General features: G+C 38.2%; 1 protein-coding gene across 2 annotated transcripts in view; it reads right to left on the reverse strand.

Annotated features, from left to right (window-relative positions):
• LOC110092410 (alpha-mannosidase I MNS5) overlaps positions 1-18,814 on the reverse strand; it is a 49,945-nt gene that overhangs the window by 2,783 nt on the left and 28,348 nt on the right. Inside the window, exons 10-14 of one of the 2 annotated variants that reach the window (XM_020816938.2) lie at positions 16,033-16,114; positions 15,858-15,943; positions 10,781-10,881; positions 5,376-5,517; positions 5,125-5,275 (exon numbers count right to left, since the gene is read on the reverse strand). In XM_020816938.2, the coding sequence (XP_020672597.1) occupies positions 5,125-5,275; positions 5,376-5,517; positions 10,781-10,881; positions 15,858-15,943; positions 16,033-16,114 (562 nt within the window). The remainder of the gene's footprint in view (positions 1-5,124; positions 5,276-5,375; positions 5,518-10,780; positions 10,882-15,857; positions 15,944-16,032; positions 16,115-18,814) is intronic. The other variant, XM_020816940.2, reaches the window with a different exon arrangement.

An 18,814-nucleotide genomic window follows, 5' to 3' on the forward strand; every position in this document is an offset into this window, starting at 1 on the left:
TACGTGGATTTGGCATATAGTAGCAGCAATGGGCAATCAAAATTTGGAAGTTTGAAGGTTTGGATATTTGGAAAGGTTTGATATTTAAAATGAAAATTACACCATCTTGCACTTAAAGCGGATGGTGGGGGAATGGATGATAGACACGATCAAGATCCCATGGTTCCGTCGTCCCGGACCATCATGGTCCCTGGTATACTTAGTTAGAGGAGGTAGTCGACCCAACCTGACAGAAGGATCCTTGTCGGCAGCTATGGGTTGCTTCGTCCAAGGGGACCTTGTAGACCTGGGGTGAATATTTGCCTAAGGGAGAAATTTGAATCCACCTTAGCTAACAGAGGGCTTTGTGCCCTATCGATTATATCCTATTGATTCATGTCTCAAAGATTTGATGCCAATAAGGAACATATTGGTTCTGGCCATAACCGGTATTTCGTGGTGCCATTTGGCGGCAAAACCACTCGGTTCAGAGGGCTCCGAGTCATAACCGTTTATCCTGCGATGCCATTTGGCGGCAAAACCGTCGGTTAGAGGACACGTACCATGTCCTTATTGGTAGGAGATTGCTTGAGAATGGATCCTAGTAATATTTTCGACTAGGCATTAGCTCTATGTGAGCTGAAGTATATTTTAATTTTTCCACCTCAGCAAACTGTTGCGGAGGGTGTGGATTTTGCTTCGAGTGGTTGATGATTGAGTTTCAATTTTAAATATTTTGAGATTTTAGGATTTTGGACTTTGTAGAGTTCTGGATTGTGGGTATTTGGGTGAAGCTTGAAAGTATTTGTAAACCCCTCCGGTTGAGATTTGCATTCAACATGGCCATCATCGAGGTATGGGGTCATTCATTAACTAAACCTTGTCGACCTTATCAACCTACCGATAGGGATTGGGTTTCGTAGGCTTCATGCCTTTATTTGTGAATTCTCTTGATTATAGGCCTTGAAGGCCTAATATGAATATATTAAAACAAATACATCGGCCACCACAACGGTGCATTTGTTTGATAGTTCGAACACTGTCGACTTCTATTGATCCATATAGAAGGATCGGATTCGAACTTGAATTCACTTATTGAACCGCGCAGCATCCCTAGACGTCACGCGTGTATTTATAACACGCTCGCCGGGGCCCATGCGAGTTGAGATTGTATTTTCCCCTTTAGTGTATCTATGTGTATACAATTTATAATACACGTGCAGGGGTACACCGAAATAATTGTAGTTGTGCAAGTAATCGTCATTTGGGTACACAACATTTTATTTGAGAGCTTATACACGCATTCTGTCCGCTAATACGAGTGTTGCGGATCCGGTGACGGTGCGTTGTAGATTGTGGACGCCTTCTATCTGCTTGCATAAGTGTTGCAGATTCGATGGCGATTTGGTCTTGATATTGACTCCCCCTTTCTTATTCACCGGGGATGGCTTCCTTGAAATCCGTGGCCACTGCCTTGAAATAGACTCTTTTTAAGCTCTTTAGTGTACTAGACTTGTCACTTCCGATATTTGTGGACACCAGAATTATTTTCTTCTTAAGTATATGATTAAGAAGAGACTTTGGAACACCAGGAAATTTAGTTCTAATTTGTTCGAGCATCCCTTCCATTCTGCCAAGAGGTGTCATTTTTCGTACATTGAATTGCCCTTGTACCCGACATACTTGAAGATCTTAATCACCGTTGTCGTAGGTGATATCCGTACTTGTGTCCACAGTGGTTCGTTGTACTTACGATACACTCACTGTTGTTATCCACAAGCAGCTCGTATTTATTTGCAGGGACTTGTTGTATCCACTACGACCTCTTGGAAGTGTTCGTAGAAGAGCATTATTCCCACATCATGTTCACCTTTCACCAATCTCAGGTGGGCATAAATTGTACTTGTTTGCAAATTGTACTTGTTTGCAAGGACAGGTCTTCCACTATCAAGTGCCAGTATTGCCATCTCAATCTGCATGCAATGTTGCTTGTAGGAGTATTGCACATTATTTCACAAATCCACATTTGAAAATAGGTTCCTTGTTGTCTTTCAAGGCAATAAAGGGGTTTCTCTTGTTTGTATGATTGATATGTGCATCAATCCTCCTTGTCTTGATATTCATTTGGAAGCATATCATTGTCATTCATGCATACTCGTAGGTATCCCACAGTTATTTATAAAGAGATTTATTCTTTAATGTGGTCATTTCATATTCGTAGGCACTTGCACTTGATCTGCTAACCAACCAACTTTCAGTTACAAGGGATTCATATATTGGTCTTCGATCGGATGATTGTTGACACTAGCAGGCATTTACATTCATTGTATGCTTCACTGAATACATCCGTAAAAGATGTTGCAGTTTGATTGATATCAAATATGAGGGGGGGGGATGATGTTCAAATCAGACTAGGTATGAGTCCCCTCAAGTCCAGTTCAAATCAGGTTCATAAGCTTAATGTGCAAGCTCAGTTCTATGTCCCCTGTAGTCCGACTCAAGTACTCGCTATGTTCGAGTCCAGAGTATAAGTTCAAGTGACCTTGTTCAATTCATTTGAGTTCAAGTTTGAGTTCTTTTAAGTCCTAGTTAGGTCCTTGTATTATGTTGAATTCCAAATTGTATTTTGTTCAAGTTTGAATTGAATTCATTTTGATTTGTGTTCAAGTACAAGTTCTCAAGTCCACTGTTCGTTTGAGTCCAAATTCTATGCTTTCAGTTCAAGTACGGGTCCTCTATTGTCCTTCGTATTGCTGCTCAAATGATGTATTCAAATTGTTCAAGTCTTGTGCATTTCAGTGAAAATTTAGGCAACACCCCGGCATATCCCCCTTTTGGGGGAAAGTAGGGGAGCTGGGCCTTCCCACCACGCTACTCAAGCGTGTATGATATGTGTCCTTAGACACCGCGACCGTACATCTTTTCATCCCACCATGCTACAAGAGCGTGTATGGGGTCTTCAGCAGTACCCGTACGAGAACACCAGTGACTTCCCCACCACGCTACAAGAGCGTGTATAGGGCTCACCACCTCGTCATATGTGTCGCACCGGGCTCCCTCCTACCGTGCTACAAGGTGCTACAAGAGCGCGTATAGGTGGTTCTCTGGTCCGATACAAAATTCGAGAATGGGATTTGGGAGATTATACCTTGCGTAACAGTCGTTGGCGCCGATGTCGAGGTCGAGGACAGTCCCCACCATGCTATAAGAGCGTATATAGGGCTTACCCGCCTCGTAGCACTTGTTGCACTAGATTCCCCCTCACCGTGGAGAAACTTATACCTTGGAGACCGGCGGACTAGCAGTGGAGGGCACGGAAGCCGAGGCGGGAGGAGCATTTTTGTCTTTTTTAGTGCATTAATTATAATTAATATTAGTTAAATATAATTAATTAATAAATTATTTTAATTAATTATAATTAATTAAACTAAAAGTTAATTAAAATTAATTAAAATTATTAGTTATAATTAATCCATAATTAATTATAACTAATTAGTTTTAATTAATTTTAATAAATTGTAATTAATTAATAATAATTAATCTTATAAATTATAATTAATTAAAATTAACTCTAATTACAAGAATGACGTCGGGGGAGTGAAGTCGAAGACCAGCGAAGGAGCTCAAGAAGCAACAGGAAGGGAGAAAGTTACCGTCCCAGCAAGCGAGCTCTTCGTTCTTGTACCCGACCAAAATGTTGTAACCTCCGATTCAACAGGGAATGGAACGTTGTCGACGGAGCAAAGTCGAACAGTAACGAAGGAAACGAAGAAACACGAAAAGGGGAGCAAAAATCAGCGCCCAAAGCCTCGTCTTCCTTCGACATTTAACGACGCAAGGCTGCTCGTATATCATCGTGCAGATAGCGTCATGGGAGAGGTATGGCATCAACGCGGAGAAGTCGTGCAAAAAGGCATTGCTAGACATCCGGAGGTGAAGGCATCGTGTGTAGTTCGGCGCTGATGTCGGCCAGGTACACAAATTTTTTATATATTTCTTTTTATTTAGGTACAAGTCACCCTTATTATGTAATTTATATTATATTTAAATAATTTTAATATTTATTACATTATCCGATTCAACCCCGGTTCAGCCATTGAACCGTTAACCACTCCTTCAGGTTCATTGCCAGGTCTAATTTTCACAACATTACGTAAGAGGATTCATAGCGTTGAAACCCAAATAGCTAGCATACGGCAAACGATGTGACATTAAAGATTGGCTTGCAGGATGAACTCGATGGAATTAACAATCTCCAAGGAAGTAGTTTAATGGTAATCTATAACTAAGCTTTGCATTTTCTAAAGACTACAAAATCAAGAATACTGAGTCAAGAAGGCAATCTAAATCTGAAGGACTGATGAGCAATATACTAAAATGCACTACTTGTCGCACTTGCATAGATGAGATTGCCAAATGCACACACATGCAATGCACGAGGGTGTGTATGCCAATGGCCACTGACCAAACCCAAGCAAGTGCGAAGTACATTGTTGTTTATCCAAGAAACTCACTCGCTCAAGCCATTTTACACTTTTCCTAATCTGCTTATGTTTAAAATGTCGTTAATAGAAGTCTCAAAAGGATTCAAAGTTTGTTAAAGACAAAAAATCATGAAGTGATATACACTGCTAGTAAGTAAATACTCAAATCATTTATTGCCATGGAATCAAATCAACATAAAGAGACCTAATTTAAGTGAAATCGTATGAGAGATGATTTGTAACAGAGCATTCAATTCATCATCTTGGTTCATAAAACTAGCTAAACAAATAAAAGTGGTTATCTACAAGAAGCAATTATGTTGGGCATAAGTTTGATGGTATTATGCTCACAAGATTAAGCACAAAATGGATGCAAGGAACCAAAATTTTCAATTAGTATTTGACTGATTAATTAAATGTAATAGAGATTCAAAATCATCATATCATTTTTCCAGTATTTTTTTCTATGAAATATTTGATTTGAAACACTCACTACAGTGACAAAATTTAAATAACTCATTTCAAAGAAAAATACAAGCAGTTGGAACAGGTGAAATAAGGTGAATGAGTTGCATAAACATGCAAATAGAATAATAAATAGAACAAAAAAGAAACATTTGAGCCAAAAAGATATCGAATATAAGAAGATGATAAAGATAACCTTAACCCTTGTCCAGTTATGTGGAATATAAGATTCAGGTAGTTTTTCATGCCATGAGCTTCTTATGGGCAGCGGATGCCCCTCGGTAGTAAATATATAATTTTGGCCGGCTAAAAAGGTATCATCATAAAGAAGATAGAGGTATTTACAACTGCGACAAAAAAAAAAAAAGATTATGAATTTAACACATCATGTTTCGTAATAAGTAATCATCACATTTTCCATGACAAGTAGGCAACAAGATTACTCACGTTTCAGAAAGAAAGAAACTGTGTTGATGATCTTCCTGCTGCATTGTTGTAACATCTCTAATGCTAGCAAAACCACCTGTAACTTTGGCATAGCGATTGAGAGAGCTAACAATTGATTCACCAACTTCCATATACCAAGGATCTGACCATGCATAAAGTCAATTAAAATTTGACTTAACAAGTACGATTAATAAGAGAACCAATCTTCAAATCATCTAACTTATGCATATTATATCTTAAAATCACATCTAGGCCCCACAATGAAGCTAGAAACCATTGGCTGCCTATTCTCTCAAAACTCATTGCAATGTCCCTCATGTGGTAAAATAAGTTTTCATATAGGCTTTTCTCCATTAACACATGCTAACATTCAGATAAAACATAGTAACATCATTAACGGGGCATTTTCAATAGTATTTTTATATGATCAAACAATTTATTTTTCTTTCACCCTTTTCTCCTCTCTCTAATAGATTAAAGCATCAAGGCTGGTTTAGGGCGGAGTTAATAACACCCAAACTCACTGTTAGGCCCTTAAACTTAAGGGACAAGATTATTTCTACAATCAATTAGTTTGTCTCTTTTAACAGATCTGGGCATTAGGCAAGTTTAGGCGGGCAAAAACTCCTTTTACTTCTCAGTCTATAATAATTGCAAGAAACCCACACTTGCACATAAGGCAGATTTTGTTGAAAACCACAAAACTCTGACCTCTAAAAAAAGAGAGGACAATGTGTGTGTGATGGCTTGGTTTTATAATTTACATAGTTAAACAAAGAGAGAACTAGAGAGAGGGGGGATGCCATTTCTAGTACCTCTTATAGGAAAAGTACTCTCTCCCATTGTCTGGCTTTAAGATTCGAATTTTTTTATCAAACAAGTTTTGAATCATCAGTTGAAATAATTTGAATATCCTTTCAACCCAAAATTTTTCTCCCATTAAATAAACCCAAGTGAGTCTAATATGGTCATCAACAAATATTACAAGCCACCTTGCACCACTTATATTTTTAACCTAAATATCACTATAGATCGAGCCAAATGGTTTAAAAGGTTGGTAATGAATAATTGGGTAAGATGATATGTTATGTTTAGCCCATTGACAAGTTTCATAGTTGAACAAACTTGAATTTTTATTAATAAATAAATGGCAAAAAAACTTTTCAAGATACATTAATTTTGGATGACCTAACCTACAAAGCCACATGATAATCCCTCTATCATAATTGATTATAGAATGACTCTCAACAAATTGACTTACATTAGATGATACTTAGATTTGGGTGTCTTGATGCCGTATAACCTAGAACACATCTCAAAACTGTCAATCTTTTTCTCCAAACCCAATTCTTGAAAAATACATATATTATTGGAGAAATCTATTAAGCAATTACTATCACGAGTCAATTTAATAATAAAAATCTGATTGCGCTCAAGATTGAGCACATAAAGCAATGATTTAAGGGTGATATCTTCTATGACAAAAGTGGAACCGGTTCCCAAAACTTTGAATGTTGAGCCATCAGCAACCTTAACTACTCAATTTGAATGATAAAGTTGATACTCATGAAGGAAAGTAATGTCTCATGTCATATGATCTGATGCTCCTGAGTCAATAACTCAAAGTTTCAACTGTTTTATACATAATTGAGAGGGTAGGCTAGTAGAAAGTTCTGGAGACTATTGGTTTGTGATGTTGTTAAGAAGCAACTTCAGCATCTCTAAATACTCCTTGATGAAAGAAATGGTTTCATCTTTGATGGATTGATCTTGGGTGGTGTTGACAGAGTTCGCCTTACTTTCTTGTGTTGATTTGTTTGTCTTCCAATCAGCTGGTTTTTCATGAATCTTCCAACATGTCTCCTTTGTATGTCCCTGTTTACCCACATACCAAAAACATGCGAAAAGAGCGAAAATTGGCAATTAAAGTAACGGTAGGCAAACACGACGCGCCATATAAAGGGTCAAACAACCTCCCCGATCGTCAAACATATAGCATCATTGCGATCACAATATCGAATTTACCTAAGAGGAAACCCTCGTAATCAATTCAGGCGAAAATGGTCAATATCAGCAACCAACACCCAAAATTCACACTCGATGTTGCCCAAATGACGTCCAATTGTAAAACAAACTTTGTTGTTGTATTCAGAAAGTCAACAATACCCAAAAATTATTCTAATTTTTTTAACGAAAATTGCGCAAGAGATTCAACGCGTATCCTGAGATAACAATGCATGAACATTGAGAAAATGCATGCAAATCAAGGCATCAACACGAATTTTGATACGTGTAAATTTCCATTTCATTTTTTAATTCTTATAATAATAATTTTAATTATCATTAATAATAATTATTATAATAATTAATCAATAAAAAAAATCAAATGAAAATCTTACCTCATATCCTATCGAAGAAATCACGAAAATCCCGCTAAACCCTCAGACGCTCTGCACTGACGATGCAATCGCTTCCCGCAAATGCCGCGGCAGCCTCAATCTTGTTCCCATTCTCGTTGATAAAACAAGAACAAAGTTGAAGTCGTTCAGTTCAAATTTTGCCGCACAACTTTTGTGATCAAATCCTCCTCACCCGATCTCCATAACAGCTTTCAGCCTCCTGATCCCTCTTCACAGCCTCAAGCCGCTCACTCGCACAACCCAATCATCACCACCGATCCTAAAGTCGCACTCAAGCCCACTCAAAATATCCAACTTCCGATCCAACAACCGACGTGAACCCGTAGCTTCTGCTCTCTCTCGTCGAATCACCCCCCATAATCACACCTTCCATCCAATTGAATCCTGCCGAAGCCGTCCGTCTAAGCCTCTCGATCCACTGCAACAGCGCCCGACCACCTTCACATAAGTCCCGAACTCCAACTCCACTACTCATCTGTTCCATTGCTCACATCAGAACAAACCACCGACTAAACCCCATCAGCTTCGATCTCGTACGTGGCATCCCATCTTCACACACAGTCCACAGCCCCTCCGTTAGAAGCCTGATCTTAACATCATTGTACCAAACTTTCCATTTGAACACCTTCGTCTGGATCCAATCTTCAATCCTTCAATCCCGATCGAAGGTTCCTTATACCTATTCGTATAAGCCGTATGGCCCTTCATCCCTATGTTTCCTCCATAAGCCTAGTTTGCTGATCCACCTATAGAAATTGCAAGCTTTTCAATCCTCTGATTCGGTCCATGCTCTTACCAACTAACCATGCAGCCCAAAACCCCTCAATCCGACCAATCCTTCACTATAGAACCCAATTCATGTCTAACTTTCTACTCTACCCATGTCCAACACCAGTAGCCACAGCCCAAAACCCCTCAATCCGACCAATCCTGCACTATAGAACCCAATTCATGTCTAACTTTCTACTCTACCCATGTCCAACACCAGTAGCCACAGCCCAAAACCCCTCAATCCGACCAATCCTTCACTATAGAACCCAATTCATGTCTAACTTTCTCCTCTACCCACATCCAACACCAGTAGCCACACTAATCACCTCTCATATTAAAGCAAGCAACAACCTCATCAACTGTAAAACCAAGTGATGCGGACATCCAAACCGTCCATGCTTATCCGAGGAGGAGCTGAAGATCGACGGTCATGATTGTCCTATGTTATCTTAAATTTTTATTTTAATGTTGACCTGTTGTATAAAACAAAAGAGAGAAAAAAAAAAAAAATTAAAAATCAACGTACATGCCATCCCACGCAGTCGCACGTCATCGCCGCATTTCGCACGTCGAGGCCACGCTTCGCGTCATTTCTCCCCACGATCGCTGGCACGACTCATTCGAGTCGTTAAAAGCCCAAAAGTAGCGAGGCCTTCGGCCTCTTACGCAACTCCTCTCCCGAATCCCGCTCTGACCTCTCCTCTTCTCCCAAGCTTTCTCTCCCTCGATCTCTCTCGATTCGACCCAGCGCCCACGACGACTCCATAATCATACCTTCCATCCAACTGAATCGTGCCGAAGTCGTCCATCTAAGCCTCTCAATCCACTGCAACAACGCCCGACCTCCTTCACATAAGTCCCGAACTCCAACTCCACTACTCATCTATTCCATTGCTCACATCAGAACAAACCGCCGACTAAACCCCATCAGCTTCGATCTCGTACGTGAGCATCCCATCTTCACACACAGCCCACAGCCCCTCCGTTAGAAGCCTGATCTTAACATCACTGTACCAAACTTGCCATTTGAACACCTTCATCTGGATCCAGTCTTCGATCCTTCAATCCCGATCGAAGGTTCCTTATACCTATTCGTATAAGCCGTCTGGCCCTTCATCCCTATGTTTCCTCCACAAGCCTAGTTTGCTGATCCACCTATAGAAATTGGAAGCTTTCCAATCCTCTGATTCGGTCCATGCTCTTACCGACTAACCATGCAACCCAAAACCCCTCAATCCGACAATTCCTTCACTATAGAACCCAATTCATGTCTAACTTTCTCCTCTACCCATGTCCAACACAAGTAGCCACAGCCCAAAACCCCTCAATCCAACCAATCCTTTACTATAGAACCCAATTCATGTCTAACTTTCTCCTCTACCCACGTCCAACACCAGTAGCCACACTAATCACCTCTCATATTAAAGCAAGCAACAACCTCATCAACTCTAAAACCAAGTGATGCGGACATCCAAACCGTCCATGCTTATCCGAGGAGGAGCTGAAGATCGACGGTCCTGATTGTCCTATGTTATCTTAAATTTTTATTTTAATTATGCATTTTCCAGTTTTACCCTTACTTAAGGGTCTTATCTTATGTAAGCCCTAGGGGCATGATCGTCTTTGCAAACTAGAAACCAAGATAGCTCAAAATTCCTAATAAAGGAAAAGAAAAAAAAAATGTCAGAATATACTGATAAAATTACATTAGGACGGGTTTAAAGACATTATGTTTGTTTTGAAATTAGTACAATACAAACTCTTCATGTAATACTAATTTCAAAACAAATCCAACGATACATCTTGATACAATTTGTATTAGAATATCTTGCCCCAAATTTTTTTTCATCAAAAATGTTCTTGCATTAGAAGAAACAAATCAAGAAAATTTTGTATTTGATTTCTCATTGTTGAAGAGAAAATGGTACCTTTTCCGATCAGAAAAGATAACAAATTGGTTAGGCCACATGGAGTTTCATTTCTTTTCAATTAAATATCATTAAATCATAACAGTGAAACAGTTCCAAAATATGCAGGTGTTTATTCAATATCATTTAAATTGCATAATATTTCTCTTCAAATTCAAATATGAAATATCCCAAGTACTTAATATTAGCATTATGACCAAAAAAGGGACAAAATAATGGCTCCTAGTAGCTTCGGACTGCATCTTGTACCTATGTATAAGAAAGTAAAATTTAAACATAAGCTGACCTTTAGTTGCTTGATAAAGATAGAAAGTTGATTCTGCCAGTTCAGGTCGCAATGGATAATATTTCTCTGTTGGATGCAACACATTCCTATCCAAAAGATATCTGTAATGTAGAACATCAATTTGGTCATCAGAGAGGTAAGCAAGGGAACAAGCTGGGCGTTAAAACAAGGGAGAACCAATGATAACAAGAAAACTACATATCACATTCTATTGTGAGCAAGTAATCAACATGACTTAGTCAAAAGTAAAATATATTTCTACTTGAAAGCAGGAGAAGACAGAGAATGTATGTTATTATTGTTTTCTTTCTTCAATTAAGTTGGAAAACCAACGACAGAGACAAACCCAAAATTCTAGTACATGGACATCAATCTGTCAAAAAATTTAAGCCAATGGGTAAATTTCACTATAGTAATATTAGGACTCATGTTTCATTTATGTTGTAGAACTATTTTACTATCAGGTACATCTTAATAATTTCGCCCGACCTGATGGTTCCCTATATTAGCCATCACTCCTCAAATGAAACACTTCTAATATCATCAAATATTATGTACTAAGAGCCCATTCAATCACATGGTGATGCGGACATCCAACCGTCCATGCCTATCCGAGGAGGAGATGAAGATCGACGGCCATAATTGTCCTACGTTATCTTAAATTTTTATTTTAATTATATATTTCCGTTTTTACCCTTAATTAAGGGTCTAATCTTATTAAGCCCTAGGGCCATGATAGTCTTATTTTAGTTTCTTTTATTTATGAGGCATATATATAGAGGCCCTTGTAGTGTAATGGGATGATGGAGTTCTAATAAAAAAATTGTTCTACACTTTTGTTCCTTGGGAGGACTTTGGTGAGATCCCTTATGGGAGGGAATCGTAGTTTCCACCAGCCACAGAATGGGTCCGGGCTCGTAGCTTGAATTCCCTTGGTAAAGGGCAACGCAACACCTGTCAGTCGTAGGAAGCATCAGGGCTCACGATTTTCTTTGTTTTTGTTTCTCCTTATTTTTTTTTTCTAATCGCCATCTCCATCCTCTCTCCAATCCCTCCAGCTTCATCCCTTCCTCCACCCAAACCCGCCAGACTCTTCCCACAACCCTCTCTTCTTCCCCACCGAAATTCCCCATCCCCCTCCTAAACCTAACCGACCATCTTCCCCCCACCTCCAAACCGCCAACACCCTCACAAATCCTAACCCTAATACCTCCATAGCCGTCGGCCACCTTCTTTCCTCCATTGGCTCCCATAATTTTATCTTGTATTCAAAGCCTTCCTATTTTATACATTTTAATTTGGTAACGAATTCGAATTCAAAAATCAAATTAATTTGAATTTCAATTTGTTTCCTAAATTAGGATTCTTATTTTAGGAAAGTTGTTTAAATTAGGTCCAATAAATTTTTTGATTGGATTTGATTTCAATTAATCTTCCTCAATTTCGGATTCCAGTCAAGGCCCACTTTAATTCTCTTTCCCTAAACCCTCTCCTCTCTCTACGCGCCACCCCCTCTCTCTACTCGCCACCCCCTCTCTCCTATCTCCTCTCTCTACTTAATTAATGCTTCTCCATTAAGGCCCCCAATCTCTCTCCTATTTTAATTAATTCCTTTCAAAAAAATGGAACTCCATTTAAGGGATTAATTAAGTACTCTTTCCCTCCCTTTTCCATTTAGTTTGAAATTCAAATTCAAATGACCCCCTCCCCCATATCCGTTCTACATCACATGGGGCTTAGCTTTTTAATATTATCAAATGTTACAAACCAAAAGCCTGCTCAAACATATGGAGACTACATGGGCGTCACTCGCCCTTTAAACTTGCTCAATCATGATAGAAACAACCAAGACCAATAAAAGCCCTAAACTGCATAAAAAACACAACTCTAGTCGACCCATCAACTTTAATACCATCTATTAGGAGAATGGAACGTCATGGTGCCAAGTTGAGGCCAATAAACTAGTAGATAAACACCCATCAACCCAATAGCTTAGGCTAATAAGTATCACTGATGGAATATTGGGGACTCTATTCTCATTTTACTTCGATGTGAAACTATTTTCACTCTCATATATATCTAATTATCTTCAAAATCAAATAAATCTTTCAAATCAAGGTACATCGCATAAGTTACATATAAATCAAACATGCACTACTAGCACTAACATCCCAACAATTTGCATAAAAAGAACAAAATAAACTATTTACCAATCAATGAATTAAAAATAAAACCATAATATAAATTAAGTTTGGCAATAATAGTAATAGTATTTGTTAAACTAAGAAGATTAAACTCACTCATGACGAGGTCTGTAAAATATTACTGACATCATGAACTTGAGAATTGTTATTGCTATGGTTATATAGCAAGTCAATTCATACCAAAACAACAAACATAAATTTTTAGGAATGTGTGCTATCCTAGATAGCTTAGCCTTGGAAATTTAGCTAGTGACACAATCATATGCACTGATATGGCGAAAGGATATGATGTAGAACAGATTGGGTGGGGGGAAATTTTGAAATTTGAATTTCAAATTAAATGGGAAAAGGAGGGAAGGGTACTTAATTAATCCCTCAAAGGGAAAGAGATTGGGGGCCTTAATGGAGAAGCATTAATTAAAATAAGAGAGAGGGAGGGGTGGAATTAAAGCTTGCCTATTCAATAGTCTTAAATTGAGGGAGAGAATTTTATTCAAATCCAATTTGAACTGAATTGGAATTGATATAAAGACTTTCCTAAAATAGATCAATTAATTTAGGAAATTATTTGAATTTTAAATTGTGTTGGATTGAATTCAAAACCTTTCAAAGATAATCATTAATCTAATTTGGGAAGAAATTTGAAGAGGGCATGGGTATGGGGCCGGCCAAGAGAGAGAGGGGAGACTAGGGGTGGACTAGGGATTAATTAATCAATCAATTTCAGAATTGATTAATTAATTGAATGAAAGAGGTTTCCAAAAATAAGGTAATTAATGAGGATGGATTTGAAATTCAAATTAGATTAATTTTAATTTAAAATCTTTCCAAATTAATGACAACTTAAAAAGGAAGAGGGATTTTTTTTAGGGAAGTGGGGCTAGGGAAGGAGGTTGGCCGGCGGGTGGGTGGAGCCATGTTGGATTTCGGCCAAGGGGAGGGTGGAGGAAGGGAGGGGCTGGTGTAGGCCGATGGTGTGCAGGTGATGGGGGTGAGATGATCGGCGCCTCGGTGGAGGGCTTGAAGAGGTGGTGGTTTAGGGAAATAAGGAAAAAACAAAACAAAGAAAAAAGATAGAGAACCGCGAGCCTTGGACTCTTCCGAAGACTGACGGGTGATACGATGCCCTTCACCAAGGGACTTCAAGCCACGAGCCCGGACTTATTCTGCGGCTGGTGGAAACCACAATTCCCTCCATAGGGATTCCTACTAACGTCCTCCCAAAGAACAAAAGAGTAAAAACAAATTTCTTTTCTTAATAATTCATCATCCTAACAAGAGCAATGGCCCTATATATATATAAGCCTAAAAAAAAAATTAAAAACGACAACTTTTTCCCTTGGGCTTACATACTTTTTCCCTTGGGCTTACATAAGACAAGACTCTTAAATAAGGGTAAAAAAGATAAATGCAAAATTAAATCAAAATACAATTAATAAACTAAAAAAAAGGAGTGATATCGGCCGTTGATCATCGTCTATTCCATTGAGTAACGTCCACCGTCGGATGTCCGCATCAGGATACATATTGATTCTTCAAGAAAGACAATGAATCATGAATTACGAATCATTTCAAAGTAAAAAATCAACATCCACAAAGCTAGTGATGCGGACATCCAACCGTCCATGGCTATCCGAGGAGCTGAAGATCAACGACTGTCATCGTCCCACGTTATCTTATATTTTATTTGTATTTTTTAAATTTTTATTATGAATTTTCCGTTTTTACCCTCACTTAAGAGGGTCGTCCTATGTAAGCCTTAGGGGCATATGTGTCTTGTTTTAGTTTCTTAGGCCTATATATAAAGGCCCTTTCTTATGTAATGGGATGATGAATGGTTAATGAAAATTTGCTTTTTGCGTTCTCTTTGTGAGTTCCATCTTTTAGATCTCTGGACTTCAAGCCACGAGCTCGGACCCATCCTGCGGCTGGTGAAAACCACAATTCCCTCCATAGGGATTCCTACTAACGTCCTCCCAAAGAACAAAAGAGTAAAAATAAATTTCTTTTCTTAATAATTCATCATCCTAATACAAGAGCAATGACCTTTATATATATATAGGCCTAAAAACAAAAGGAATTAAAAACGACAACTTTTTCCCTTGGGCTTACATAAGACAAGACTCTTAAATAACGGTAAAAATGATAAATGCAAAATTAAATCAAAATACAATTAATAAACTAAAAAAAAAGGAGTGATATCGGCCGTTGATCATCGTCTATTCCATTGAGTAACGTCCATCGTCGGATGTCCGCATCAGGATACATATTGATTCTTCAAGAAAGACAATGAATCATGAATTACGAATCATTTCAAAGTAAAAAAACAACATCCACAAAGCTAGATTCTTATATTACTTGATTTTAGTGTTAACCTTTTAGTGAAAGATTGAACAACCTAAATTATGCCAGTCCCAGTTAAATGTTTGAATCCTTTATTCATGGTAACATAACCTCAGGTCTCCAAGCATTTTGAACTTAAGAAAATATTGTTAAAAAAAAAAAAAAAACTTCCAACTTCTCTACTTATTTTATGCTACCAGAAATACCATGTGCAATGCTCTGCCGACTATTTTTCTTTTATTCCCATGTTTTAAGTACCCGGGAGATTATAAATCCTGAAAAATTATTTACTATAAGTAACTCAGCTTGGTATGCCTCTAAAGTGAAAGAATGGTAACAATGTCTTCCACACATTACACATGGAAAATGCGGTCATACATGAATTGCAGTTCACACATATTCATTTAAGAGCTAGCACTACATCTGGATAATTGGATCATTAATCATCAACATTTTTTCTGTTCTAGGAGAAACATATCAAATGCTCTTATATAGCACAGCTCATGTGTTAAAGAAAAAGACCAGCCAACCTTTCTGGTAAAACACCAAAACGCTCCCATACATGATAAAATTCACGATGTGATGCATTGGCAGCAGCTACATCTCCAATAAGAATCTGTTTACAGAAGCTTAAAGAGTAAATATTACCAAATGTTCTGCGGCTATCCAGTATCCTAAAATGTATTTAGCAGTCTAACTAACAACCTGAAGACCAGGCCAAAATGCTTGAAGGCTTGTCAGTTGCCAGTAGGTAGCCCTCCCAGTCCTCATGTCAGCTTCGTGGTACCTGAAATTGAGAAATAAGGAAAGATCAGGAAAGAAAACATAAGTGGAAATAAACAGAATTTCATATAGAATCAAACTAAATTTCACAGCAAAATTTCATGGATAAAGTTTTTTTTACCAGTCTATTTATAGAAATTTACTTCGCACTTGACACCTGACTTTTAGGAATAACTCCATGTTGAAAAACAAATACTCTATATGCGTGCATATGATAACTATAAGTAGCGCAGTAAATAAGAACCAATTCAAAAATGCATATGTTGTTAAATATTAAAAGAAATTTTTTTGGTCTACAAAAACGCCAAAAGGGTAGAATATAATCAATTGAAACTTCTCACAGATCACATAATTTCTGAGTAGACACTTCTTTTTTTTGTAATTAATTATTGAAAACAAAGGTTATTGAGCTCTTGATTTCAATCCAGCCTAAAATATATTCAAATTGATTTTTAATCGGTTCAACTTTTACTCAAGAGGCATCTGTTGTTTTTGTGCCAATATGCATAATTTCTCTCGCAAACAATTCACGTGAACCGATAATGCTCTAGTGTGAGCATGAGGTCTGGTTTATTCCCATGCCCGTTTGCAAGGTGCACCTGCACTTCCATTGTGATGTGGCGATGGCTTTTGATGGGCCATCTAAGACTATGGCCCTACGACATTTCTCTCTTACTAATTACTGCTCTCCCCTCTGAAAGACTTCCGCATTGCCTGCTTAAGCCCTCACCTCTCACGAATAATGCAATTTAGCTTCTTTCTCCTTAATTCCAACGCTTATGTCGAAGACCTTTGCACTAGTCCCGAGGGTTTCAACTTTTCCTCGAGAGGCATATGTTGTTTTGTGCTAGTATGCATAATTTCTCCCTCGCAAATATTCTAGGTGTCAGTAATGCTAGTGTGAGCATGCAACATGGTTCTTTCCTATTACCATATGCAAGGCACACCTGGGCTTCCATTATGATGTGGTGATGGCTGATGATGGGCCATCTAAGACTATGGCTCTGCAATCTCTCTTACTAATTACTGCTCTCCCCTCTGGACGACTTCCACATTACCTACTAATGCTACCATCTCTCGTGAATAATGCAATTTGGCTTTCCTTCTCCTTAATTCCAACGCTTATGTCGAAGACCTTTGCAGTAGTCCCCAGGGTTTCATTGCCCCCTCCCTCTCTCTCTTAATCTCCCATCACCACCAAATGTTTTGATAGGTGTTGTCATCTCGGAAGTACTCCTACTTTTATATCATCGGATAATGTTCTTCATGTTGTTCTCACTTCTCGTTTCTTCACAAAATTGTGGGTGGGTTGTTGGATTCGGAATTGCAACCCACTTCTTTCATAAGTTTCCCTTCATATTTTTATTAAGACTTAGTTCCGCTTCAACATAAGTAATCATCTGCATTTCAAGGGAGCATGTTCTTATTTTCTTTGATGATGAGATCTTTGATCTAGATAAACTACTACTTTTTTTGCTATGGGCAAATTTTCCTTGCGTATCCAATAAACAGGATGTTACTCAAAAATTAAAGTTATTTTTACACTTGGATGAAGAATACTTGGTTAGGCCCACTGATCCTCATCATATTATTATAAGATAACAACAATAAGAGAAAAAAAGCATTTATCCCACTATATGGAATTAGTAACTTGAATAAATTTTCTCTATTATGCCCTATTAAAAGTTAAATTCTCATTTATATCTAATAATAAAATGTCCTTTTTAATACTTTCTAATCAAATCTTTTAAGGTCCCCCTCTACCTTTCTTAACATAGACTGTATCTAATACATTTACTCTCTGAATGATGTCATCAAAAGGCCAACGTTTTATTTAACCAAACTATCTGAGGCAACTCTCTCTAATCTTATCTACCATTGGAGCTACACCGACCTTTCCACATATATACTCATTTTGCATTCTGTGTCTGAGTGTAAAGCCACTCATCCACCTACGCATCCTCATCCTTGCAACGCTTAACTTAATTTTATGCTTCTCTTTTAATGGACAATAATCTACGTCATAAAGCATTGTAGGCCTCATCACCATCTTATAAAAATTTTCCTTAAGTTTGAGGGTTATTTTTCTATCACACGACAAACCAAATGCATTCCTCCACTTCAACCATCCAGCATAAATTCTACTAATAATATCCTCATCTCTTTCATCATCACTTTACTATCACACAGTAGGCCATTTCATTATAAGACTATCATTAAAAACAAGGATTACATAAGAGTCTTCTCTCAATGAATTTACTATGTTAGTGGCAATTCTATGGGCATGCTTACATGGTCTCCCCATTTGGATGCTTCCAAGCAACAATCTATCACCCTTGTCTGGGAGGCTTTTCCCGGGTCCATTACATTATATTAATCAATCCACTCTATAACGATTGTGATCTATATTTGGTAAATCATGAGAAATGGATAATAAAACTACTAGCCTTTCTAAACAATTTATGGCCAAAGTTCTGGTGAAAATGGAATAGAGGTATAAACGAGACGAGTCGAGCTCGAGTCAGGCCCAACTCGAGCTCGACTCGTGAGCCGAATCTCGAGCTCGAACTCAGCTTGTCTCATTGTAAACAAGCTCGAGCGGCTCGCAAGCCTCCAGCAGTCCGCGAACTTCGATCTTCCACAGTCCAATCCGCCTTTCGCACGATAACTCGTGAGCCTCCGTGGTCTGCGAACTCCAATACAT

Source organism: Dendrobium catenatum, unplaced genomic scaffold (genome assembly GCF_001605985.2).
Source record: "Dendrobium catenatum unplaced genomic scaffold, ASM160598v2 fragScaff_scaffold_72, whole genome shotgun sequence".
In the NCBI taxonomy this organism is placed as follows: domain Eukaryota; kingdom Viridiplantae; phylum Streptophyta; class Magnoliopsida; order Asparagales; family Orchidaceae; genus Dendrobium; species Dendrobium catenatum.